General features: G+C 48.5%; 2 protein-coding genes across 2 annotated transcripts; both read right to left on the minus strand.

The window, feature by feature from the left end:
• Positions 1 to 3,960: 3,960 nt before the first annotated feature.
• Positions 3,961 to 12,834, minus strand: LOC126507594 (serine protease 52-like). The gene is made up of 5 exons (XM_050152157.1): positions 12,753 to 12,834; positions 7,915 to 8,113; positions 6,349 to 6,599; positions 5,013 to 5,155; positions 3,961 to 4,218 (listed from the first exon to the last, which is right to left on the minus strand). Exons 1-5 carry the CDS (start codon positions 12,832 to 12,834, stop codon positions 3,961 to 3,963), a joined length of 933 nt encoding a protein of 310 aa, XP_050008114.1.
• Positions 12,835 to 22,092: 9,258 nt separating this feature from the next.
• On the minus strand, positions 22,093 to 23,852 carry Prss51 (serine protease 51). The gene is made up of 3 exons (XM_050152125.1): positions 23,579 to 23,852; positions 22,550 to 22,692; positions 22,093 to 22,389 (listed from the first exon to the last, which is right to left on the minus strand). The coding sequence occupies exons 1-3, from the start codon at positions 23,802 to 23,804 to the stop codon at positions 22,093 to 22,095; spliced, it is 666 nt and encodes a 221-aa protein (XP_050008082.1). The 5' UTR covers positions 23,805 to 23,852.
• Between the last annotated feature and the right edge of the window lie 1,731 nt (positions 23,853 to 25,583).

Consider the following 25,583-nt stretch of genomic DNA (forward strand, 5'->3'; position numbering starts at 1 on the left):
CAGCCATAAGCCGAAATAAACCCTTTCCTCCTCATGTTGTTTTTGGTCGCAGTGCTTACTGCATCAACGGAAAGCAAACTAGGGCACAAATCCTCAAAAACCTTCTAGTTGGTAGAACAATTTTCACAAGTCCAACATATGCCCCCATCCCATCTCTTTCCTCAGTAGCTAGCTGGTTAATCTGGCCTGGCCTCTCTGGGCCTTGGTTAGGTCACCTACCACACTTGACCTGTTATGAGGCATTAGGGCCTCTTTTGTCCCTACCCAGAAGGTGGATAGAGACTCAGTTCCATGTGAATGCTTTAAACATGTGTTGTAGGAACAGGCTGGTGTGGGAAGGAGCTGTACGCTTCTCGGAAGGCTCCAATTCGCTATTCTTTTTTAAACAGCGAGTGTGGCCTCACACCTGTTTGAAGGCACACACCCAGGACCTGCCCTTAGCCCTCTGTCTCAGATGAAATTAATGACATTGGAATTGAGTCTCTGTCATCTCGTGCTCAAATACCCTAGCAGACTTTAACAAGGAAGAATTAGGGCACGGCTCTAACGCAGCAGAGGAAAAAGAAATGGGCTGAGATCCGCAGGGAGCACTTTCTACTTCTTCATCTGCCTCCTGGCCCAAATAGCTCGGCTCTCCTCCCCCGGCTCGTGTTTGCCTGTTACCTTTCTCTCTCTTGTGGCAGATGCCAACAGACTGGTGGTCCTGAAGTAGGTCAGAGAGAACGGTGGTGGGGAGACACAGCCCCTGGCTCTGCCTGCCTTCAGGCTTAGCAGACTTTCTGTGGCATCTGAGGATGATCCCTGCTCCCCAGAATCAATGGGTTCAGGGAGTCTCCTGCTCAGCCCCTGGGTTCACCTCTCTAGGAACAAGATTCTCAGATCCCTAGCTGGAAGGAGACAGGAAGTCCTTGACTGTCCTCAGCCCTTGGCCTCTCAGTCTCAGTCCCTTCTCATTGTCATTACACTAGAGCACCAGCAAAACAGTATCAGAACAGCAGCCAGAAAGACACACTGGTTTCTAGGATGCTCATCACATGAAGGGCCTGTTTCAAACCTATAAGCTCAGATTTGGGGGAGCTCAGATCTTGGGACACAGCTCAGCAATAGACTGTTTGCCCTACCATGCATGAAGTCTGAGACTCAATCTCCAGTGCCAAATACAGAGCTGAAATGATGGTCCAAGCCTGTCATTCCAGCACCCTGGAGTCTGAGGCAGGAGGATTTCCACAAGCTTGAGGCTAGTCTGGGCTACATAGCAGGTTCCGGGCAAGTTGCACTGCAGCATGAAACCATCTTTTAAAAAAAAATAAATAAAAATGCTAAACAACAAATTTAAACCAGACAAAATCCAGGTCAGGGCTCCTAGGGCAACTGAGACTGCCGAGCTGTGCTGTATGGAGGACAAGTTTTCAGGTTAAACAAACCTTGTTCCAAGGGAAGACATGAAGGAAGTTCAGTGTGGAACTGGGTGTATGGTGGATTTCAGGGTCCGACTGCTGCAGAGCTAGGGGTTGCCTTTTCTGTCCCAGTTAAAGTTTGTAATGCCCACAATCCCCCTGTGCCCTTACATGCTGTTGATAATTTAAGTGCAAGCCTTTTCTTTTCCTTAAGATGTCCAAGAGAACACAGAAGGTTGACTGTGTCTAGTGTTCGAGAGGGAAATGTTATTTTACAAAAAGGCTCCCTCGGGAGTATTGAAGCAAAGGTCCCGGTGAGCACAGGGGACTTGTGAGCAGAGCATCCGCCTTTCTGGTTGGAGTTTTAAAAGCTTAGCATGAGGGCTAGAGGCAGCTCAGTGGTTCCAGCCAGAATCAGCTGTGTAGAGCGCTGTTTCCCAGAGGACTGGGTTTGATTCCCAGCACTCACATGAGCCCACAGCCGTCTGTGTTTCCAGTCCCAGGGCATTCAATACTGGTACTCTTCTGTCTCTGAAGACATAGGCATGCTCAGGGACTCATGGTATATAAGCACGCATGCAGGCAAAGCACCCATATACATTGGAAACAAAAATGAACCAACCAAACAAAAACAGAGGTAGGCATAATGATACACTCCTATATAACCAAAACATCTGGCCTCAGGCATTTCCCAGTCCTGAATCTTAGCATGCTAATCATGATCGCCAGAAGCCAAGGCACCTTTACTGGGACTCAGTACCAGATGGCTGCTGTGGAAACAAAGGTGATGTTATTAGAGCTCGCTAGAGAAACAGAACTGATGGGGGGGGTGATTTATTAGAGTGTATTTATTACAGGCTATGGTCTCACTATCCCAACAATGTATGCTCCCATTGGAAAGTCCAAGAATTGGAATAGGCATTTGGTCCATGGGCTGGGTATCTATCTCAACTGGTCTTCAGTATCCACCAGAATCCCAAGGAAGTAGGCTCTGATACCAGTGAAGGAATTAAATTGCCATCGAGAATGAGGGCAAGTGAACAAAGAGCAGAAATTTCCTTTTTCCATGTCCATTATAGAGGCCTGCCTCCAGAAGTTATGGTCCAGATTTAGAATGGATCTTCCTACTTCAGAAGGTTTGTGTTTAGGGTTGGACTTTCCACCTCGGATGACCCATTCAAGAAAAATCTCTCAGGGCTGTGCCCAGCCACTTGGGCTTTAGTTAATGCCAGATGTAGTCAAGTTGACAACCAAGAATAGCCATCACAGGAGGGAAAGGACATTCTAGGGAACTTTCTAGAAACCAGGTTGCCTGAAGCTACAAATGCAGGGAGAAGGGAGCTAAAGGTGTTTATTTCATGAGGTACCTGCTCTGTGGCTTTTTCCAGAGAGATGTAATACTCAGTGCCTGTCTCCAATTTGTAAAGGACAGCCACGACCCAAAGAATGACTCTCCCAGTTCATTTTGATGCATGAGATGAATTTATCAGAGGTGACTTAAGGAACAGAGGATGACCATGGACAGCCAGATGTATTTCCCCCCAACACACACAAAGACACACACTCCTACAACACTTCTCTTCTATATGCTTCTGAGTTTACAGACTTTCTATTACACCTGGTTCAAGGCCCCTCCTGGTCTTAAAGAGTCAGAGGCAAAGGCATGGCTTAAAGCATGAGGCTTAAAACAGACCCAGCAGACTCTAGGGAAGTTCAGCATGTATGTGTACGCCATCCTTGTTCCCTTCAGGGATCCTGATGGCTTGGGTGAGTGCTGTCCACCATGGAGAAGACACTGCTTCTTCTGCAGTCTCACAGGACAGCTAGATAGAAGTTTGCCGCAAGGTGGCGGGTTAATCTTACAGCAAGGGAAAGACAGAAGGGAGCATGTGGATGAGAGGAGCGAATGGGCTTCCTCCTCAAGGGTCCCTGGATCGCCCCTCTTCCTATGAGATGGGAGGCAAATCTCAGGGATTCCTGATCTCATCTGAGGAAGAAATCTAAGATGAACATAGTGAACGTGCTTTCTTGACACAAGTGCAAGCTCAAGAATGAGCAACTGCCCCAAGGGTCAGGTTTTAACCAGGTTAACATCTTTGGGTTTGTGGGATGGTTTGACGTTTCTCTGTAATTATGTGGACTTCTAGAACCCAAGCCATGTACCATAGATTCTTCCTATGTGGGAGGATGGGAGTTTCTGATCTGTGTGGTCCATACAAGACTGTCACACTACCTGGGTAAGTGGCACTGGCTTTCCTCAGGGTTATTTGGTTTGATCAAGCTACTTTCTTGGCCAATATTTACTCACTTCCTGACTAGCCTCAATATCACCCCCTTTAAAGAAACTCTCAACCCTTGGAGAGGACTCCTGCTTTTCAGCCCCATTTGCAACTCCACAGTGGTCCCCAGGCTTGTCTGACATCCTGCTATATCTATACAATGAGTTCTGGTGAAACAAATGTCCCGAGAATCATTCCTCAAAGTCCGAGTCCACCCTACTCCTTATTTCATACACTGAAAAAGACACCTTGACTTGGGGACCGTGTCATGTTTAATCACCAGGTTAGAGCATCATGAAATACAGGAATACAATAGTCCAGCAAGCCATCTGCAAAGGGCATGCAGAGTCTTCCACATACACATAAGGCTTCCCTGCCTCCGCTGTCTTCTTTCTAATCCACTTCAGGTAGTACGACACCTTGGTGTATACTCCGGGTATGTCCTTCTTGCCACAGTCCACGCCCCAGCTGACAATTCCCAACTGGTACCAAGTGGTTCTGTTTCTCTTTTTGTTGCAAACCAGAGGTCCTCCACTGTCGCCCTAGGAGAGAAAAGTTATTGGGGAGCGGAAGGGCAGTAGGAAGCTGCTCCCATGGCCTGCTGAAGCATGATCTTCTTGACAAAAGATACTGAAGAGTCCCGATGATAGCAAGTGTCTGGTTTTTATTCAGTCCTCTGGCCACACGGCTGTGACAGTCGCATAGGTAGCAAACAATCTAGTCAAAAGCTATTGGATGAGTGGTAGCTTGGTAAAAGACTGATTTCCACCGCCACCTATGTCACCATTGAGTGACATGTCATTTGTTTTGATGGATCTGTATCAAAAACTTATGCCTTCCCCATGAATGCATTTTCTGCTAACCCAGCTTTCTCTGTTTTGCTCACCATTGCAAAAAGTGGAGAATAAGCAAAAATCCATCGTGCCTCATAAAAAGCCATTGGTTGGGTCTACTGGGTACATAGAGAGATATGTGGCAAAAGCAGGAAGGGCAATACTCTGTTAAAAATGATAAAATATAATACTTAAAGCACCACATTGTAAACGACTTAAGGAATAAATAAATAAATTCGAATACACACCCATAAGGGAGCCCTTCCTGACTGAGGCAGAGGTTAGAACAAGGCCACACCAGAAGCTAGAGAGGTGGCTATGGCTCCCCTTCTAGAGCTGGGGAGGGAACGGGTTTTGCCACATACTGATTTAGGATCACTATGTTGATTAAAGCCACCCAGATTGTGGTTCTTTGTTACAGTGGTCCCAGGAAACAGATGTGGCACCTCATCCACTGGATAGAAAAGCCAGCCACCCTCCCCAGGCAAAGCCCAACCCATTACCTGGCAGGCATCCTTCCCAGCATCTTGAGCTCCAGCACACAGTATATTCTTGGTTATTAGAGGCATAATATGGCCGCACTGGTCCCATCTAAACAGCTCCACATTGACTTTATGCAGCTTTGAGGGTTGGATGTTTACCAAACCTGACCCAGAGGAGAAGCAGGGGGAGAGAGAGCCTCAGCCGAAATGGTCCCTGTAAGTTGAGTGTCGGCTCTCTCCCACGTCACCCCCAATGACACGAGAACTTCTCTTCACCCAGAAACAAAGTTTGGTGTGAATGTGGGAGAGGAAGAGATGCCCAGAAGACTCTGGAGATCCCCCAAGCATCCATAGTTCCCCAGGACCAGGTCCTTGCTTAATTTCAGCCTGAGTCTAACATCTTTCAACCCTACAGTAGGCACAAGTCCCAGCTGCAGTCCTGGAAATGTATTTTGTTTGAATCCATGATGACCAACAGAACCTAAGTAGATATGTGGGCTTGTACCACTCTGTCCCCCGAGCCATTCACCAGGGAGAAGCTCTCACTTCCCAGGGTACGGATGCTTACTTTCTCTTTAGGTACTGCAGAATCCGGGATAGAGAAAAAGTCAAGGCATATGTGTTGCACAATACTTGAGGACTTTGGTGTTAAGAACAACTTTGGTGTTGTTTCTTTTAAGCTCAGAAAAAAAAAAAACAGCAAAGACTGACTCCCACCCAGATTGGAACACAGCACCAGAACAAGGTTCAGCCATGTGAGGGCTTACATGGAGGAACAGCATGGACGGCAAAGTGTTCCCTGCTGACTGATTATGGGACAAGACATGTTTGCCAAGAAAAATGGACAAAGGGGATCAGTTTGCAAGCGTGACTGGGAAGGGGTTAGGAGTGGGCTGCAGATTGCATCTACAAAGGACATTTTATACTCTGGATTTTTTTCCTTGGCCTGGATCTGTGGCTTTTAAATAGTTAAAGGCCTTGGCCTTAGAAGAGCAATACTGACACCATCATCTCGAGCAGAGTCTGCTGACACTACGATCCTTCCATGGTTCCTCAGAATTCAACTGAGTGAACCTTTGGGGCTTGACAAACTTCTGTCTGGGTTTCCCCTGAGGTACCGCCCAGGGTTCATGTTCTGTAGCATAAGCACACAATTTGCTCTAGGCTTCCAGAAGTCTCACGAAGCCTGGCAGCTTGAGGGACTGAGGGGAAGGTACATCCTGGGCCTTCAGTGAGAACTGATGCCACTGGGTCCACCAGGCAAAATGCCAAGGTCCAGCGGAGCTCCTAGAATTTTCTAACCCTTCCGAACACCAGGCACATGCCACCCTGTCATACCCAACCCGGAGTCACTCACTGGTATTGGTAATGCCCCATCCTGTCACCCAGCAGTTATCCCATGCCAGTATGTTGGAGACTTCTGAAACACAGACGGGCACACTGTTGATGCTCAGGTTTAATGGGGATTCGAGCAAGAGCAAAGCTATGTCATTGTCCAGCAGCCAACTATCAAACCTCGGGTGCATGATTAACTTGTCCACTTTCTTAAACTTCAAGTCCTCCGTGTTGTTGAAGTCATCTCGCCCGTGTATGATCTCCAGGTTAGAGCTCGTTTAAAATAAGAGGAGAGGAAAGGTAAGTGACGGAAGAGGAAAGGAGGGATCCCCGAGGGAAAAGGTCATTCTGCCATCAGGGGCCATGTCCTAAGTAAGCAGTGAGGGGCTAAAGGGCTCTGAGCAGCAGGAGGCAGCTGGACTTCCAGCACCTAGCCTGATGATTTTCACTTGGAAAAGCAGCATCTGGGAAGCTGGAGGACACCAACGCGCGTCATTCTTGGTGCCCAGGAAGGGGCCGAACAGATAAAAGAGCAGGAGTCTGGGAAGAGTTGTGAGACTCAAGGACCTGGTGATGTGTGCTCAGGGGCTGAAGCTCCACCCTCACATACCAGTGCCTTCCATGCCCCTCCTACTCTGTGGTCATTCACCTTTACTGTGTCTCCCACGAGAGCAAATAGTGATACACTTTTTTTGGTGCTATTTATGGTTTCTGTTTGCTTGTCTTTATGTAGGTCTTCCTTATGTAGCCTAGACTGGCCCCTGACAAGCTATCCTCCAGGCTCATCCTCAGAGTGCTCAGCGGGAGAGAGACAACTACTGCCATCACTTGCTTAGAAAGGTTGGATCATGTCCACAGGTACTTAGTGAGATGCAAAGCCTGGGGCACACAACAGTATGTATAGAATCCCAGGAGGAGAACTGGTCAGGTGGAACACAACCACCCAGGCCACTGTAGCATCCTGGTGTCACATGGCTGGTTGAATGAAGTTCCGGGGTCATCAGCATCTGGGACAAGCTTTCAACTACATTGGTTAAGAAGCACATTCTAAGTTAAACTTGTTGGCACCGGTCTACAGGGTCAGCTAGTTGGGAAGCTGAGGCAGGAGAATTATTAAATATGGGCCCCTAGGTTCAATCCCTAGTACTACTACCACCACACACATGCACATACACACGCACACACATGCGCACACACACTCGCATGCACACACGCACACACACGCACACACACACTCGCATGCACACACACTCGCATGCACGCACACACTCACATGCACGCACGCACACACTCGCACGTACACACTCACATGCACGCACACACACTCACATGCATGCACACACACGCGCACACATGCACACACATGCGCACACACACTCACTTGCATGTACACACACTCGCATGCACACACACTCACATGCATGCACACACACTCACGTGCATGCACACACACACGCACACACATGCGCGCACACACACTCACTTGCATGCACACACACACTCGCATGCACACACACTCGCATGCACACACACACTCACATGCACGCACACACACACCACACACCACATTATTTACAGGAATACTTGCTTGTTGATATGGAGGAAGCAATGGGACGCAGTTAGAATCCACCACTCACTGAGAATAGATCCCCCACAGAGATGATTGCCAAGGCTCATAATCCCCACGTGCCATGGGAACTCCAAAATGTCCGTGGGTTCCCCTCCCACGATAGGAGAGACATCATGGTGTTGTTGAGATCTGGCGCTTATCCTCTGGCCGCATGTTACTAAAAGGAACGAGGGAGAGGGAGGGAAGTTCTAGGGCCCAGAAGTGTCTGGGGGGGGTCTTGGAAGAGGCTTAGCTACAAGCCTGTTCTCCCCACTCACACAGGCAGCAGGGCTCAGCAGAGGGACATTGGCAGGGGACCCACAGACTAACCCAAGTCCATCATATGTCTCTCAAGGGCTTGGCTACATGAATGTGGGGTGCCCTGGGTGACACCTTCACTGTCATTTGCTTCTGGGGATGATTCTGTGAGGCCCGTGAGAAGGGAGACCCCAAACCACCAGGCCTGCAGCTGGATCTTGCTATATCCCCCCAGTTTGTGTAGTATTCTTGTCTTTAAATTGTGCCTCATTGTCCCTGAAAGATGCCGTAGGTTCGGCATCCCACCAGACAGAGTGAATGCGCGTTTTCCTGGACCTCCCAGACATCATCAAACCAGCAGTCAGAAGAAGATGAGCCCACCCGCTCTCCTAGTCCTGTCCTGATTTTCCTATTGTGATTAGAAAACACGTCTTCACACAACTTTAATTCCAAGGACCGTTCCAGTTCTCCCCAGTTTGATGATTCCTATATGAAAGGGTTTTTGTTTGTTTTTTTGGCTTTTGCTGTCTTTCCTGGATTATTTCATTTTTTTTGTCTCCTAGTTTCTTGTCCTCCTTGCTTCTTCCTCTTCTTTTCCTCTTCCCTTTCCACCTCCTCTTCCTCCTTCTTGGTACTGTGGGTCAAGCCCTGTGCATGCTAGGCCACCACTCCACCGCTCAGTCCACCCACACCCTTCCAGTATTATTCCAGTTAAGAGAGAAATCAATGCAATAACTCTTACAGTACTGAGTACTCACTGTTTGCACAGTGCTGTCCTGTTTCGCCTAACGTCATTGCTGCCCTGTTTTAAAGAATAGAGCCTGAGGCCGAGCATCAGGCTGAGGTCCAACAGCTTCTAGCCAGCAGAGCTGAGCTGGGAGCATGGGTGAGGGTCTAATGACAATGGCATTCACACAGTTCTTGCAGGAAAGTATAGCAGTATTTCTATTCTCACTTTCTCTAGTCACAGTCCCACACTGACATGTCATTATAGCCACCATCCTACCACCCAGAATGCTCTTATACACACTACCACCTCCACCACATACACCCCCTGACATATGCCAACCCCCATAGACCTCCACCACATACCCTGCCCCTATACCACCGTACCGCACAATCACACCACACACTCCATCCACACCATCTCTCTGCACACCCCGCCGCCATACAGGCCTTGGCCGAAGAGCTCTGTCACCGAAGAACCACATCACCACAGGAGCCCACCACCATATACGCTACTGCTACAGAACTGTCACCAGAGAACTGTACCACACAGCCCTGCCACACAACCCCATCACCAATGCACACATACCAGCACCACAAACCACTGCCACACATTCATACCACACGCCCACTGTTCACCAACACCCCAACACCTGTGTCACCACCCCACCACCAGCCACTGCGTCTCAATCTTTCCACTCCTATCCCAGTACCACTGGCCTTCTTTCAGTAATCGGCAGCATCCTGCCTCAGGGCCCTTCCCCTGTCTCCCCTCTGATCTGTGCCCATGTCTATCCTGGGCATCTTAGCTCAATCATAAAGCAATTTTTGCTGAGCTGGGCAAAACTGAGGCAGAAGAAACTGGAGTTTGAGGCTAACCTGAGCTACAGGAGTATTGGGGGTGTGAATTTGCATTGCCTTTATCGCGGTATTGTTGCTGTATTAGGTATTCTCCTCAGGATGCCAGCAACAGTTAACAAGTGTTTGTAAACTCTTGACATCTGCTTCTCTCTTTAGTCTGATCTCCACGAGGGCAGGAGCCATATGTAACATTCTTATGGCCACGGCACTTAGGCAAAGAGGCCGGTGTGATGCAGGAACCGAATAATGCATAGAAATGGAATAAATTGATGTACTGGGGGTCTATAAGCTGGATGGCTGCAGAGATGGAGTAGGTGGGTAGATGTGTGGACAGGTAGTTGACAAAATGAGTGTATGGATGGCTGGATAATTATAACAATTTTGGTATCAGTGGTAAAATTCCTTGACCCACCAGTGGCATGAGCAGGTAGTTGAGGATTCAGAGGCCTTGTTTAAAGGCATCAACCCTTTGAATTCCCAAATCAAGAGGCCAGAGTAGAGAGCGAGTGGGTGATCAATGGAAGTATCGTCCCATTTGCGGGAGAGTGGGTGATCACCAAAAGTGTCGTTGCATTTGAAGATATGAAGAGGAAATCCATCTGCCTTGTTCATGTCAAGGAGGTAGATTTGACCCTTCTTGGTTTGTGTGTGGGGAGCCAGCACACTAGAAATCACCTACGATATAATCTTGGGTGGAAACACCTGGTATTCTGGCAAGGGACCCTTAGAATCCCTACAGAGTCAAAACAGCACATTGGTCATGGATGGGAGAAATTAAACCTTATTTGAAACAACAGAATAACTGGAAGTCAGGCTGCGTTCACAAAATAACTTTCAGTCTTAGCTTTTTGAAACATTGTGATACCTGCCACCTCTTGAGTGCCTTCCCGGAGCCAGCTACTCTGTTACATGGAAGAGCAACAGATTCTTAAGAAACCCAACAAGCTTCCGTGACCTGTCTGCAGCCCCACCTTATGGGCAAAGAAAGGAGCTGAACACAGAAGCAGGCTACAGAGAGAGACTTTCAGCTAAGGGTGACTACTTCTAAACCCAGCTGCTCCCTTCTTGCTCAAGGTTTCTGAATTTTACACACTGCCCAAACCCGCCCAATCTTTAAAAGCCTTAATTGGAACAATCAGCAGGTGGTTCAAGCCTTAACTGGACCGACAGCATGTGGTTCAGATGATCGCTTCCTGGGGTGAACCTGAGATGTTCCAGTCCAACACTGATTGTTTGTAGCCTGTCCACCCTGTTGAGCACTGATGTGGGAGGGAGGCTTCCCTGAAGAGCCAGGTCTGATGAGTAAGTAGGTTGTGACTATTGCTGACCGCTGGGCAATCAAATCTGATGGCACATCTAAGCTTAGCAGAAGCACCAGCAGTTTCTGCTGATAGGTGGGCAGAGCCAGGAGACTGGTAGGATCCTGAGTCCCACAGCCCTGAGAAATGCCTCTCGAAAGCAAATGGAAAGATCGTCTGAAGTCTTGGGAAGGGGGTGCATAGCCATGCAGTTGCAGAACTGAGTCACGATTAATGGATAGACATAATTACACTGTGGACAGACATAATCTTGCCAGTTTTAAACCCTGGAATTGACCCATCAATATCGCTGTCAAGAACAGACAGGGCTGGGGAGATTGCTCAGCTGGTAAAGGACTTGTCACGCAAGTGCGAAGATCAGGGTTTGCTTCCCCAGAACCCATGTAAAAAAAAAACTGGGCACAGGGGTGGAGTGGAGATGGGCAGATCCCTGGGACTTACTGACCAGCCAATCTAGGGGAACCAGGAGCTCCGAGTTCAACATTTTGACAAAGGTTGGGGTATCTGGTCCCTGTGGGTCTCTTATCTCTGCACCGAGTCCTCTTCCGCCTCACTCCAACCCATTTGTACTGGCCTGTCTGCCTTGGCAACGTATCAAGCTCTTTCCCGTGCAAGGCCTTTGCACGGGGCTTGCAAATATGCCCCCTCCCCATCAGAAAATCAAGTGTGATGGGCACAGAAAGCCCCTAGAGGACTGGCTGATCTCATCTGCTCCTCCCAGCTTTTCCACAAGTCTCTTTTGTCTGTTTCACATCATTGTACAAGGACACAGTCAATAGGGTTTACTTCAGGGTTTCGTTGCTGTCGTATGGGGGGTAGGGAGCATTCTACCTGTAAGCAAACATTCCCTGGCCCTCTTTCACTTTTTATATTGGGAAAGGGGTCTTATTAAGTTGTCCAGGCTAGCCTTGAACTCACTCTTATAGCCTCGGCTAGGCTTGAACTTGAGATCCTCTTGACTCATTCTCTTTGGTAGCTGGATTAGAGGCCTGAACCAACCGTCCAGCTCCTGTGTTTATGTTTAAGGTACCATCCCCACCACCAGATAGCCCAAAAACCTTGAGGGGAGAAAATCTATGTGTTCTCTGCTGTAAAATACAGCTTCTGAAACAGCCCAGCCTGTGGCAGGGGTTTGAAATTTGGTGACCAACTCATTGACCCCAACTGCATACATTCTCAGCACTCATAACCGGGGACACTGATGTCCCACCTTGCTTGAGTGCTGTAACATGGTGGCTTTACATTAGGCCCTCCAGAAGGTTTTCAGCGTGGTGGCAGAAGAAAGGGATTCTAGAAAGATCTTTCTAGACTTAAGCCTTCCTGATGTAGCCAGTAGACATCACTGCCCCAGAAACTGGCGTAGCCACTAACCCTAGGAAACTCTTGTACTTACAGTTATCACACACACACACACACACACACACACACACACACACATACACACACCAGGCTCTCCCCCTCCCCAGCATCTTTAAAGAGCAGGTATTATAAGAATCTCAGCGATCATTTGATCAGGGACCAGCTACCTCAGACTCCTAAATCCTGCCCCTCCAACTACTGAATCGGCACCCCTGGGAACTTGCCTTTGGAGCTAGCTCCCAGATGATTCTACCACCCTCTGGAGACTAAGCCTCGGGGTCCCCAGAGACCTACGTGCCAGTGAACTATGTGCCCAGGGTAGCAGGAAGGCCAACGGCAGCAACATCCCTGCTCTTCCATCCCTCCATCCTTTCATTGGCTTGCCTGCACATCAGCACAGGGGAACTTCAGCTGAGGCGAGTGGAAGGAGGGCGGGGCCTAGATGACCTCTGAGATCACAATAGGCCTGGGCTGGCCATCCTGAGCAGCAGTCTCCTGAGTCCTCCAGGAAGAGGAGGATGGGGAGAGGGCGATGATGTGGGTGATAGGAGGTGGAGTAGGGGAGCTCTGTAAACAGTGGTGCTCCCAAAGACTAGGTGGTTTGGGGATGCCCCAGAACGCATGGCTGAAGGCATGGCCTTTGCTAATGAGAAGGAAACTGAGGTGGTGGTTTAAGGAAACCAGAGGACACAGAGACAACAATGCACACTCTATGGGAATAGCTCATGTCACCAGCAGAAGTCACTCAACTTGGACACCCATATTAGTCTGGAAATGGATGATAACACATCCCTGTGGTGCTAAGAGGATTAATACACCTAGACACTGGTTCTCAACCTTCCTAAATGCTGAGACCCCTTAATACAATTCCTCATGTTGTGGTGACCCCCAACCATAAATTTTTTGTTGCTACTTCATAACTAATTTTGCTACTGTTATGAATAGTAATGTAAATATCTGTGTTTTCTGATGGTCTCAGGTGACCCCCTGTGAAAGGGTGATTCAACCGCAAAGGGGTCACAACCTACAGCTTGAGGACCACTGCACTAAGGCCTGTATCCTAGCACCTGTAGGATTCCAAGCCTCTGAGGCAACCCCTCAGGTTCCCTGATCCTGTCTCCTAGCAACAACAGTACCTTGAGCAGCAGCGCCTCTCAAGAAGCTCAGGTGATACAGCATTGGACAATGGGGGCACACCCTTTATGGGGTGCTGGGGTGGGTCCTGTCTGTATTCACTTCCCATCTGTGGTGTCTCCTAGCCCTGTTGAAAAGTTTTACATGCCAGCCCTGGAGGATGAAGTCAAGAACAGTGGATATTCTCTGAGCTCTGGGAACTCCCACATTGGGAGAAAGAACAGAAGAGACCGTGGAGTAAGGGTGTGTCATTGCAGTCAGAGAGGGGTCACAGTGCCAGGTGAATGGAGTAAGGGTATCCCTGAAGGGTAGGGCAGGGTCACAGTGCAGAAGTGGCCCTGAGGCAGAGTTCTCAGACGAAAACACTGAGTCAGCAGTGACCTGGAGGAAGAGCAGCAGGAATTTGCTGTGGCTTGAATTACGACCCTCAAAATTCCCATTGGAATTTGGCTGGGGAGACAGCTTAGTTAATAAAGTGCTTATAAGCACAAGGGTGAATTTGATCCCCCAAACCTACATAAAAATAAAAGCCAGGTATAGTACCCTTATAATCTCAGGGAGCGGGACATGGAGACAGGAAGGTGTCTCTGGGCTTCCTAGCTAGTAAACCTAGTCTACTTGGTGAGTTCCAGCCCAATGACAAACTGTTTCAAAATAGATTGGTGGTATCCTTCTCAGGAATGACACCCAAGGTTATATCCACTGGCCTCTACACACGTGTGCACGTCCACATACCAACACACACACACACACACACATTCTCATGTCACCAAACTCAGAAGGTAGAATTCCTTGGGAAATCGAGTCACACAAAGCAGATGAGGTTAGTGACAGTGACGTTTTGTTGAACCAGGCTAGTTCATGCTCCATCATGACTTGGCATTCTTTAGACACTCAACCGGTGAGAACCCCACATGAAGACTGGAGGTGTGCTATCAGAATCAGGTGACCATCAGGAGCTAGAGAGGAGCCCACAGCAGAGCCCGGCACAGTCTGAGATGGTGTGGGAAGTCATGCTGGCACTGTGGGTTTGGAGCACTTCCTCCCACTCCCCACCCCCAGGACTCCTGGCAGTAATTTGCTGGTATTCTAGGCTACCCAGTTATGGAACCCAGACTCAGCAGTCCATGGAAGAGAACACAGCATTCCAGGTGGGGAAAACCTAAATCAAGGTGCAGAAAAGACAAAAATTGCAGAACTATCCTCTTGGTAACGTGAAAGCAGCAGACTGTTGCAACTGTGCTTAGCTCAAACTAAAGCATTGTAATTGTGTGGAGCCAATTGGCTGAATAAAGGTCAGATCTGAATAAACAGTCCCCCCCCCAGCTCTGGCTCTGTGATCATCAAACGATTCCCCAAAGAAAGTCACAAGGGGGTGACAGATGTGTAAGCAGTCATTTTTACTGAGGGTTGGCTAGGAACTGCAGGTGTGAACAATTTCCAAGTCTCCCTCTCCCTCTCCCTCTCCCCTCCCTCCCTCCCTCCCTCCCTCCCTCCCTCCCTCTTTCTCTTTCTTTCTTTCTTTCTTTCTTTCTTTCTTTCTTTCTTTCTTTCTTTCTTTCTTTCTTTCTTTCTTTCTCTTTCTGTTTCTTTTTTTTTTTTTGAGACATAGTTCCTCTGTTTAGCCCTGGCTGTCCTGGAACTCTCTCTGTAGACCAAACTGGGCTTGAACTTAGATATCTGCTTGCCTCTGCCTTTGGAGTGCTGGGATTCACGTTGTGCACCACCACTGCCTGAGGCTTTAAAATTTCTCAAAACTCTCACAAGTGGGCCAGCTCAGCAGGGAAAGAGACTTGAGGCTAAGCCTGATGACCTGTGTTCAATCCCCAGGACCCACAAAGTTATGGGAAAGAACCACTCCCATAAGAGGTTCTGACCTCCACCAGCACTCTGTGGCACACACACACACACACACCCTAAATCAACATTTGTAAATTTGTTTATTTTGAATGTCCCATCAGAATGACTGAAAGCCTCATGAAATGTTAAGCCATTTGTCATTGGATATATTTGTCCTACGGAGAATGAGTACCACCGCCGCCAGCTATAAGCTGAGTTTTGGAATTCATCATGCAAGTTCCTACCTTTTCACTGCCAGGTGGGGACCAGAAATGAGGGGGAAATCTCCTTTCCCTGTTTCTTAGTAATAGAACCTGTGGCTCACACTGTTTAGAAATAGGGCGGCCCTGGCCAGAAAGGACAGGTCACACGGGTATGTGAGATACATCCATAGAGATTTCCAGAACTTCCTATGCATACTACCCAGCTTCCCTGCCTAGCTTCCAGGAGAACGCGTACGCATTATCCTCATTTATACCCCAAACAATCTCCAAAACAGCATCGGGCCAGGGCTGGTGGCCCAGGCTTGTAATCCCAGCTACTGAAGCAGGAGACAGAGGCAAGAAGATCATAGATGCAAGGCCAGTTTGGACCACAGAGTGAGTTCAAGGCCAGCTTGAGGAATTTAGATCTTATTTCAAAATAGCAAGACAAATAAAAGAAGCCTGGAGGTGTTGTTTGTGTGCAACACTGGCCTAGCACGTGTGAGATTCTGAGTTCAAAGCCCTGCTCTGTGAAAAAAAAAGGGGGGGGGGTGGGAGAAGGAAAGAAAAAAAATTAATCTCCATCCCAAAAGCATTTCCTAGCATTACTAGTGGCTTTATTTATAGCTACTAAACCCTAGGAAGAACCTACGTGGCTGTGCTTAGGGGACTGGCTACAGGAAGTGGCACACCTACAGTAAGGTCACCCAGCAGTGAAGAGAAGCCATTTCTGATCCGACCAGGCCCCCAAACACAAGTGAGTTAGGTCAATGATAAAGCCAGACACAAGTGGTCCCTTGCTGTATGTTTGCGATGGAATGACATTCTAGAAAGACAAAACCACAAGCATAGAGAAAACACCTGCCGTTGCCAGGGGCTGGAGCTCACGTAGAGGATGAACTGGGAAGAGGAGTTCGACATCTTACTGAGCAGCCATTCACAGAGCCTTAAAACAGTACACTGGCTCCAAAACAGACGCTGTGTGTGTGTGTGTGTGTGTGTGTGTGTGTGTGTGTGTGTGACTCTTACAAAGGTGCTTTTAGGACACTATCCTGTAGACCTGGGGCCCCACCCTCTGACCTCATTTAACTCTTCCTTCATGGCTCTGCCTCCCAAACCAGCTACATAGGAGGTTAGGAACACACCTCACTCAGAGTGCAAGCGCAGCCCTGCTCAGGTGATGCTGGTGGCAGTCTGAAAAACAGAGGGGGGGGGGAGAGATACAGAACATTGTTGGGAGCAGTGAGCCCCAGATCCTGAATTTCTTGTAATCCCCTGATCTGAGTGCCTACAGTTGCTCTGAGCACAAGACCTTCAGGAGTTCCTGATGGCAGGAGAGTGGTTTCTGGTGGGTTTGGCTGGGGCGTGGCTATCTCTATATAATCTGCCCCTGAACACAATAAAGGGGGCATTCTTGGGGAATTCAAGGATGACCCGTGTTGCTGTCTCTCTGTCTGTGTGTGTCTGTGTATTTTAACCTCCAGGCCCCTAGCCTGAGGCTCGCGAACTGGGTGCTAGCCCACAGAGCGCAGACACGGGNGGGGGGGGGGGGGGGGGGGGGGGGGGGGGGGGGGGGGGGGGGGACAGAGCATAGTGCTGGGCAGAGAACTTGGGACAGACGCAGCACCTGATGGGAGCAGGTTGTTATGGCTGAAGGCATCTAGCCGGGTGACATTCACCTTGCTTTGCCTCGGTGGGCAGGATTGAAATCAGGTGCAAGTCCAGGTCTCAATAGTGCGATTTACATTATACTCTCAGCTACTCCACTATCTAAGTGCTGCCGGAAGCCCCGGGTTCTCCTGGAAGCCCCAAAGCTCTCTCAGCAAGGAGACCCCCAGCTGCCCGTAAGAAAGGGGGTCAGGAAGGGACAAGGGTCTGTAGTCTCCCGAGGCTCCTGTCCCCACCTAGAGGACAGCCCCCCCCCCCCCAATTTCTGGCTACCCAGAGGGCTCTGCTCTGTGGCTCTAGGAAGCGTAAGTCTGGCTCAGATGCCCCCGGGAGCTGTGTGTCCTTGTGAAGTCTGTGCCCTGATCTGTAGGCCAAGAACCTGGGGAGCCAAGTCAGAGGAGGACATGGCCTGCGGGCTTGTGTCAGCCCGTCACCGCCTTCCATGACCCAGTTTAAGTCCTGGTGGCATCTGCTGCCCAGGCAGGAAACACATCAACACAAATGGGGGGAGGAGAGCGGCGCTATTTGGGGCAGGAGACGGATTAGGAAACAGACATTACTCCCTGCGGATTGCAGAGTGCCTTTTTTTCCCTTTTGGATTTCAGCTCTGTCCCAATTCTTTCTTGTTTGAGAGCAGTTGGATCACCGTGTGCAATGCTATAGAAGTCCAATCCCAGATCTGGTGACTTTAGGATAGGGTGTGAGGTGAGGGGGCAGCCTGACCTTGCCCTTCCATAAGGAATTTGCCTGATGATTGTCCATCCACTTGGATATGTAATTGCTAGGATAGCTAAGAACGGTGGACCTCGTCTGAGATCAGTAACCTTTCTCCCGAGCCTCTCATGGCTGTCCGAATCCCCACCTGGCCCTTTGAGGTGAATTAAGGAGGGTGATAGTTCCAAAATCAGCAGAGTGAAGAGAGCGGCTAAGCTCAGTTAGGGAGGTGCTGGAATTCCACTCTGAAAACCTGAATAGAGACATTCTGATGTTGGCATGAATGTGGTGGACGTTTTATTTAGCAATTAAACAGAGTAGCCAAAGCAGTCAGCTATGGGCGGGGGAAAACCACAGGGGTGCCGAAAGAGGGTCATCAATGGGAACTGGCCAGTAGCAGCACTGTGACCTAAGCAGGAAGGGGACAGAAAAGAGGCACCCTTGACCACCTCACGCTCTGCTTTATTCCTTTGGTCAGTGCTTTCTGAGGGGAAGCCTAGCAGCATCTGGGACAGTAGGTGGTCCAGGCCTTAGGAGGCAGCAAGAGCTGCAGACAGACCTGGAGTGGGAGAACCGGGGCAAATGGGGGAAAGAAAGGGTCAACATCTTCTAGAACGGAGGATGAGTTGCGGAGGATGAGTTGACTGCTGTGACACTCTGATTTCGGGACTAACAAGCTACCTGTGATTGAGCCTCATCGTATGCAGTGTGCTGTGCTTGGACTAGGAAGTGTGAACTTTCTGCCAGTTAGTTGGTCCCCACATCAGAGACAGCATTTTAACTCAGCGTCACTTCTGCCATACTCGCTGAGGGAAGCTAGCCGCTGGGCACTGACAAGCTATGTCTCTCAGACGCCCAGTGTGCTTTGAAATGAAGCCGAATAAGGGGCATGTCTTAGCTCCCTTTTCCATTGCTGCAATAAAATACTCGGACAAAAAGCAATTTAAGGGCGAAAGGGTTTGTTCTGGCTCAGTGTTTAAGGATACAGCCCAGGGTGGTGGGATGTCACAGCAGCAGGAGCTGGGCATGCTTCACAGCTTGGAACAAAGACTGATGAACATGTGCTGTTGCTCACCTCCTTCTCTACTTACACGGTCCAGGATCCCAGCCAGGGAATGGTTCTGCCCACAGTGGGCAGGTCTTCCCACCTCAGTTAACACACGAGAGTCCCCCCACAGGATGTCCAGAGGCCCATCTCCTGGACGACTCTAGATTCATTTGTGTTGACTTCACCGGCTATCACAAGCTGAATTTGTTTTCTCAGAGCGGTTGTGGGCAGACATACAAACACCATTAGGTGGTGGCCATGAAATTTAGGCACAAAGTCCAATCCTCCCTGATACTAGAGATAACTAGGAGATGACTAGCAGAAGTGGGGTCTGGTGACTCCTGCAGTTGGCCAAGCCCAGGCAGGATGCTCCCATTCCTCCTCTTGCGCTCTGCATGGAGCCTTTCCGGGCTTCCCAAGCCTTCATTTCCGGGTCCTACATGCTTTTCTGCCTAAGGCACACAGAGTGTTTTCTGTTTTCTTGACACATTTCTAACTTATACAGGGTTTGTCATTGAACATTGTAGCAAACAACATGTCAAAGATGAGACTCTTAGGTGTGGCTTCAGCCTGGCTTGTTTGAAGGCAATAATGACCTCATTGCTAGTGGGAAATAGATTGTGGTAACCTGTGGTATGCTGTGTCCCTGAGTCAAGATATCAGCTGTCATCCTTAAGATCAATTATCAGTTGAAAGGGAACCAAGTGACTCTACTACAAGACTCTACTATAAAGGTTGCAATTATTAAATGCAGTAGAAAGTTGTTTTTTTTAAAAAAAAATACAAGCAAAATGGCAACACTCCCAACATTTTGGAGTTTTAAATTTTCAACCTCAAGAGGTATTTAAACAGCCTAAGAAGCTTCTACAATCGATTCCAAAAGAATCTTTTCCATTGTCTCAAAAAATCAGGCTGTTTCTGTATACCAGAGCTTTCCTTGCGGGCTTATGGCCCAACTTTCCCTAACCCTTTCTTTATTCGCAGGCATTTCCTAACGGATTGGTCAAGGCATCATCTAGAGCCCACCTCACTTCGGCAGCATCCCTCTTCTTTCCCTTTCACAGACTCAAGAAGAATGCCAGACAGTGAATTGATCTGAGAACCCAGTGATGGAGTTTCAGTCCTGGCTGGTTAAGCTGCATCAGCTTCCTTAAACACAGCCTGAAGGTTGGGATTCACCTCCATCAAGTGCTCCCAAATTGTGATTCCCATTTCGCACCCCACTGTTAGATCTGACACCTTAGTAAGCCAAGGTCACTTACTATTGTGGTGGAAGCTCTTAGCTCCTGTCTTCTCAAAGGAAAGAATTCAGTCAGGAGACACAAATGATTTAAGCAGAAATGTATTTGGCCAAACAAGGAGAAATAGGAGAAGGCTGCCCCTGAGGTGGATATCAGTACAGGGGGTCCTGCATTGTGAATCTGAAGGTTTAGTGAATATTTTGAGATGGGAGGCACATTCATGAGATGGGGTGACCCTTCTTCCTCCCTCCAAAATCATGGTGGATGGGTCTTCCTTTCAGGGTACATTTTGTTCTCTCAGGATCCTCTTGAAAAGTCCTTGAGTCAAAGCGACATAAGAATGAAACCAAGGCCCCTTGATGTCACCTGTCTTGCCTTAGTGTGAACAAGCAGCAACTGGGAACGTGCCCTGGCACCATGGTTTCTTAAAAGGGCACATCCTAGCTGCAGCTTCAGGGAGCTTACCCACATAGGAGCGTCTTGACCTTCAGAAGACGGATCTACCAAGAGATGGCCGCAGTTTGCCTTGGTCACGCAAATCTAAGTCCTTGCTCATTCAGTAGCAGAGAAGGGTGTATTGCTTTATGAACTGTTAGCTCAAGGTGTATATTTGTGTGTGTGTGTGTGTGTGCTAAGGCACAAGGTAGGATATGTTTCTTCCTGTAAGTTATAAGATACCACTGTACCTTGTAATCCCTGTCATGGTCCAGTGCCTCTTCTACAGATGTTAGACTACCCACTCCCCACAAGTCTTAGAAAATGGATGGAAATTTAGAAGATAGAATGAAGATATATAAAATTTATATCACAAAGTACTCAAATGAATGAATGGGGAAAATAAACTCCTTGCTCATATAATTGGTTGTCTCCTTTACATCTATGCCATATAGACTTGACCAAGAAAAGATCTAGAGATGTAACCACCATTAGTCCCTGGATGTACGATATGGCACTGGTCTTCAAACATGGTCTCGTGGTTTTCTAAGCCCAAACTCTTGCCCTTTGTTTCATGACCAGCAGAAAGCCACTCCGTTAGTTGTCTCTGGTGGAAGGACGCATTGGCTCTGATGTCCCTGGGTTAGTTCAATCCACTCTCACATACGACGGGCAGTGACTTTGGTTGCTGGAAAGTCTCCGTCTCCGTGTGCTGGAGAAGTCGATAGACATCAATTTCCCCGGAACAATTGGTTATCCAGAAGTGCTTTTTAAATAAATTAAAAAATGGAAGGAAAGGTTTGGTCTCCATACCCTGAGCCATAATCTCCCACTTTCAGATTGAAATTGGGCCTGAGAGCCCTTGCCCTACCTGCCACACACACAGAGATCTTCCTGCATGACCAGGCCATGGAGAGGCATCTGCAGGCTGGGTTGGGAGCTCCCTGGGTGCAGAACTGGGTTGGATGCTGGACTGACAGAACAAAGCTGATCTGTGGCTGAGTTTGATCATGTCACCAGAGAGAAAGAAGCAATTCAGCATGTCAGAGCAAACACTCACAATGCAGGTGGAGCCGCCTTCATAAGGAAGGGTGGGGAGACTTCTCATGAGAGATTTCAAAGACTTCCTGACTCACACCCTCCTGACCCTCCTTTGTCAGAGGACATGATGTTTGCCTCTGGAACACTTCTCTCAGCATGGAGTTCAATATTCCTACATCAGAGTGTGAGCCAGGGAACTAAGTCTGTGGGTAACTCATCAGTACAGAGACCAATCCGTAGTCAGCGTTCTTCAGATGCTTGGGAGAAGATGGGAGAAAACAGACTGGGCAAACAGTAAAAGTGTTCCAATCTTAGCAGTTTGATTTATCCTCAGAAAACATGGCAGCAAGCAGTATTTGAAACCCCACGCTTAGCCATATGGGGCATCGTGAAACGCAAGTCAAGGGGCTTCGCGAGGCTTTGGAGAGGTTGAGGGCTCTTCCTTCCCTTTGCGTCTCCTCCAGGATCCATGGGATAAACTGAGCCACAGACACAAACATACCGGGTCTCCCCCTGGAACCCGAGGTTACGCCCCAGCTGAAGACACCCACTTGAAAGAGCCTCCGAGTCTCCCAGTTAGCACAGACCATGGGTGCCCCACTGTCTCCCTGGGAATGAGAAAAGCAAAAGGCACTATGTATGAGAGGCTATTCAGCAAGAGAATATGAAGGGTTGGCTGGTGGAATGTGCAAGGGCCCCCCTTCTGGCCTCCTGGGGACCTAAGAATTGTGGGATACGATGGGGAGGGGTGTGGCAGCGGCCGAGTACCTGGCACTTGCCGTTGGTGCCTCCTTCCTTCCAGGCACAAAGCATGTTCCTGGAGAGCTGACTCACCCTCTTGGCGCATGCTTTCCAGCTAATCCGAACCACCCTCAGCTTCGTCAGGTGCATGTTTAAGCCTCTGGTTGAGCCTAAGCAAAGAAAGGAAGCCAGCCTGAGAATGAGCATGCGTTGGCCACCGACAGTGAGCAGTCCACACGCATCAAAGTGGAATCCCTGGAGGGTTGCAGTGCCCAACAAGTCAGATTCACAGTTTCCCTAGTGAGGATGATTTATCGCAAGACCCCACTGGGTTATCTAGGTGTCCCAACAAGTAGTGCCTCTACTAATGTATATGCCCAGAGGATGCAGGCTCTCTCCAGTAGCAAGCCAGTCCCTTACCAGGGGCACAATACAGAGATTTCTCCATGGCCTTACCCTTGCTCCGAAGCTACCCTTTGTCCTAATGTTGAAGTTTAGAGTGGCACACACCTCGTCTTTGGGGAGATAAATGGAGACACTTGAAAGAATAGACACATCCAGGATGTATCATCTTGAAGGGGAAAAATAACCACAGTGCTAAAGGAAATTCTGGCTTTCTCCCTGTTTATGGTCCATGGGTGGCCAGCCTGGTGCTCTGCAGGAAGAGGAGTGGAGTCGCTGGTGCTTACCGCCCCAGGGAAACCACTGGTTTGATTATATCAGCAAGTGGTGGGCTCTTTGTGAGGCTAACAGATGTGTGAGCCAAACACTTTTGATGGAATCCGTAGAAATGATCACTGCTTTAAAGTTTTGAGATTCTTCTATATCCCTTGTATTTGCAGGGGAGAGGGGATTTTTACCTACGTCATTTTACCTACATGATGTAGTTGAGGGAGGCATTGCTGTTGTTCCATAGGCAGGAAAAGATGATGAGGAAGGAGGTGATGGATGCTACCACAAATTCAAACCTGAGTTGTCCCCAGCTAAACCATCATTCTGCTCAGCAGAAGGCAGCCCACAAGTGAGCTTCATGTGGCATGAAGGCAAGGTGCATACCATGGTCATGAGTAGACGCCCACTCTGCCATCCAGCACCGATCCCAGGAACTCTCCTGCTGCGGTAGGCAGATGGGCATTTTGACTTTATTGAATTGGACTGGAGTGGCGAGCAGGAGCAGGCAGAGGTCGCTGTCAAGGTGGGGCGGCTTGTAATCTTTGTGAGCAATGATCTTCTGCACCTGTTTCCTCTCCAAGTTGATGTCGCTGAAGGTCTTGGTTCCCATGACTACAGAGACGTTCACCGCTACCACTTCTAATCTGAAGGATGAAGACAGAAGCACCACAGCTGATAATGATCGTGGGGCACTTTGTATCTACAGACACATCTCCAAGCCACTAAGTAGTATAGAATAGGGGGTTTGCAGGGGCAGGGGGCTAGAGAGACCAGGGAGGTCAGAGTCAGGGACCAGACCCAGATGGATCTCTGAACAGGTGAACCCTTAGCTCAGGGGAAGCTCTCACCAACAGAAGTGTAATATACCCATTGAGAAAAGAAGATGTGAATGCCTTAGGGACAGGAATCTTGGCTCTCTTATTGGCTGCTACATCCCTCTCTCTTGAAACTGTACCCAGTAGGTGCTCAATGCATGCACAATAAATGAATGAATCTAGTGTGTCTTAGTATACAAGTGGTGGGCAAGAAAAGGAAGCCTATACTAATTTTCCCAACACTGGTGCTGAGCTACAAGAAGCAGCCAACTTGTGATATAGTTGATCAAGCCAAGAGGGACTACAATATAGGATATAGGATATAAGATATAGGAGCAGACTTGGGTCCAAAGTCACTGGACACAATGCCTGTAGCTTCCAAAGCTTCGAGTACCAACCAACCAAGTGACTCGCCCAGACTGCATGTGTACTACAAGAGACATAAATGGCGGCAATGCCCAGACACTTACAGGGTTCTTGGGAAGCAATGTGCTGCCGTCAGAACCCACCACGGATGGATGATGGAGCCTCCACACAGGTGTTTCCCAAGCATCTGGATACTCACTTGCCACGGGAATTCACCGTTCTGGACTTCCAGCAGTTCACGGAATGGCAACCATGATGAGTTTGGGAAGGCAGGTCTGTGGCCACACAGGACTGGTTTTGAGAGAGAAAGCAAAGAGACACTGGTATACGAGACGCCCAGAGAAATCCCCACTTCATATTCTCAGAACCTTTCCAGCTAAGCTCAGGGTAGCATCTGAGGGAAATCAAATGAGAGGGCCCACAGAACAGATCTTAGAAAATACCTCCAAACTGAAGATAATCAGTGTAGGAAAATGCAAACTAACAAAAATGGACCTGCCGCAGAAATCATAAACACATATTCTACGTTTAAAGGGTGTTGGAAGACCAATGGGAGGAAAAGCAACAGAAATTTACCAGTTAATGCTGCTGCTTGATAGAATTGTAAAAATAGCTGAGTGACTTTGAGAAAGATGAGTACACCTCTCTCTCTCTTTTCTCTCTCTCTTTTCTCTCTCTCTCTTTCTCTCTCCCTCCCTTCTTCCTTCCCCCCCTCTCTCACACACACACAGATAGAAATGGATAGATGATAGATAGATGATAGATAGATAGATAGATAGATAGATAGATAGATAGATAAGAAGGGAGGGAGAGACAGGAGAAGAAAGGTAGGGAGATGAGATCAAACATAGCAAAGTCACTTTATGAACCATACATGTCAGCATCCTTTTGTGTGGGGTCCTGCTGTAATTCTTCAGAAAGAGTACCAAACATTTGCACATCTGGTCCACCCATAGAACTTTCTCTATGGGGCACCTCCCAGGACCACAGAGCAAATGTTATATGAACTGACTTCTTACAGCAATGTGACCTGATAAATCTTTTCTAAATTAAATGCATCCCTATTCGACCCCACACCTTTCTGCTGCCTCTTTCAGGGTCTGGACCTAGAGAGAGCCTCGATTCATTTACAGACAGGGGGAAATAAAGCCAGTAGTTGATCTTGCCCCAAGTCTCCTGTGCTTCTGGAACTCTGGGCACAGATCCTG

The sequence above is a fragment of the Alexandromys fortis genome, unplaced genomic scaffold (genome assembly GCF_014885135.2).
Source record: "Alexandromys fortis isolate MF-2015 unplaced genomic scaffold, M_Fortis_MF-2015_v1.1 scaffold_75, whole genome shotgun sequence".
Lineage (NCBI taxonomy): Eukaryota > Metazoa > Chordata > Mammalia > Rodentia > Cricetidae > Alexandromys > Alexandromys fortis.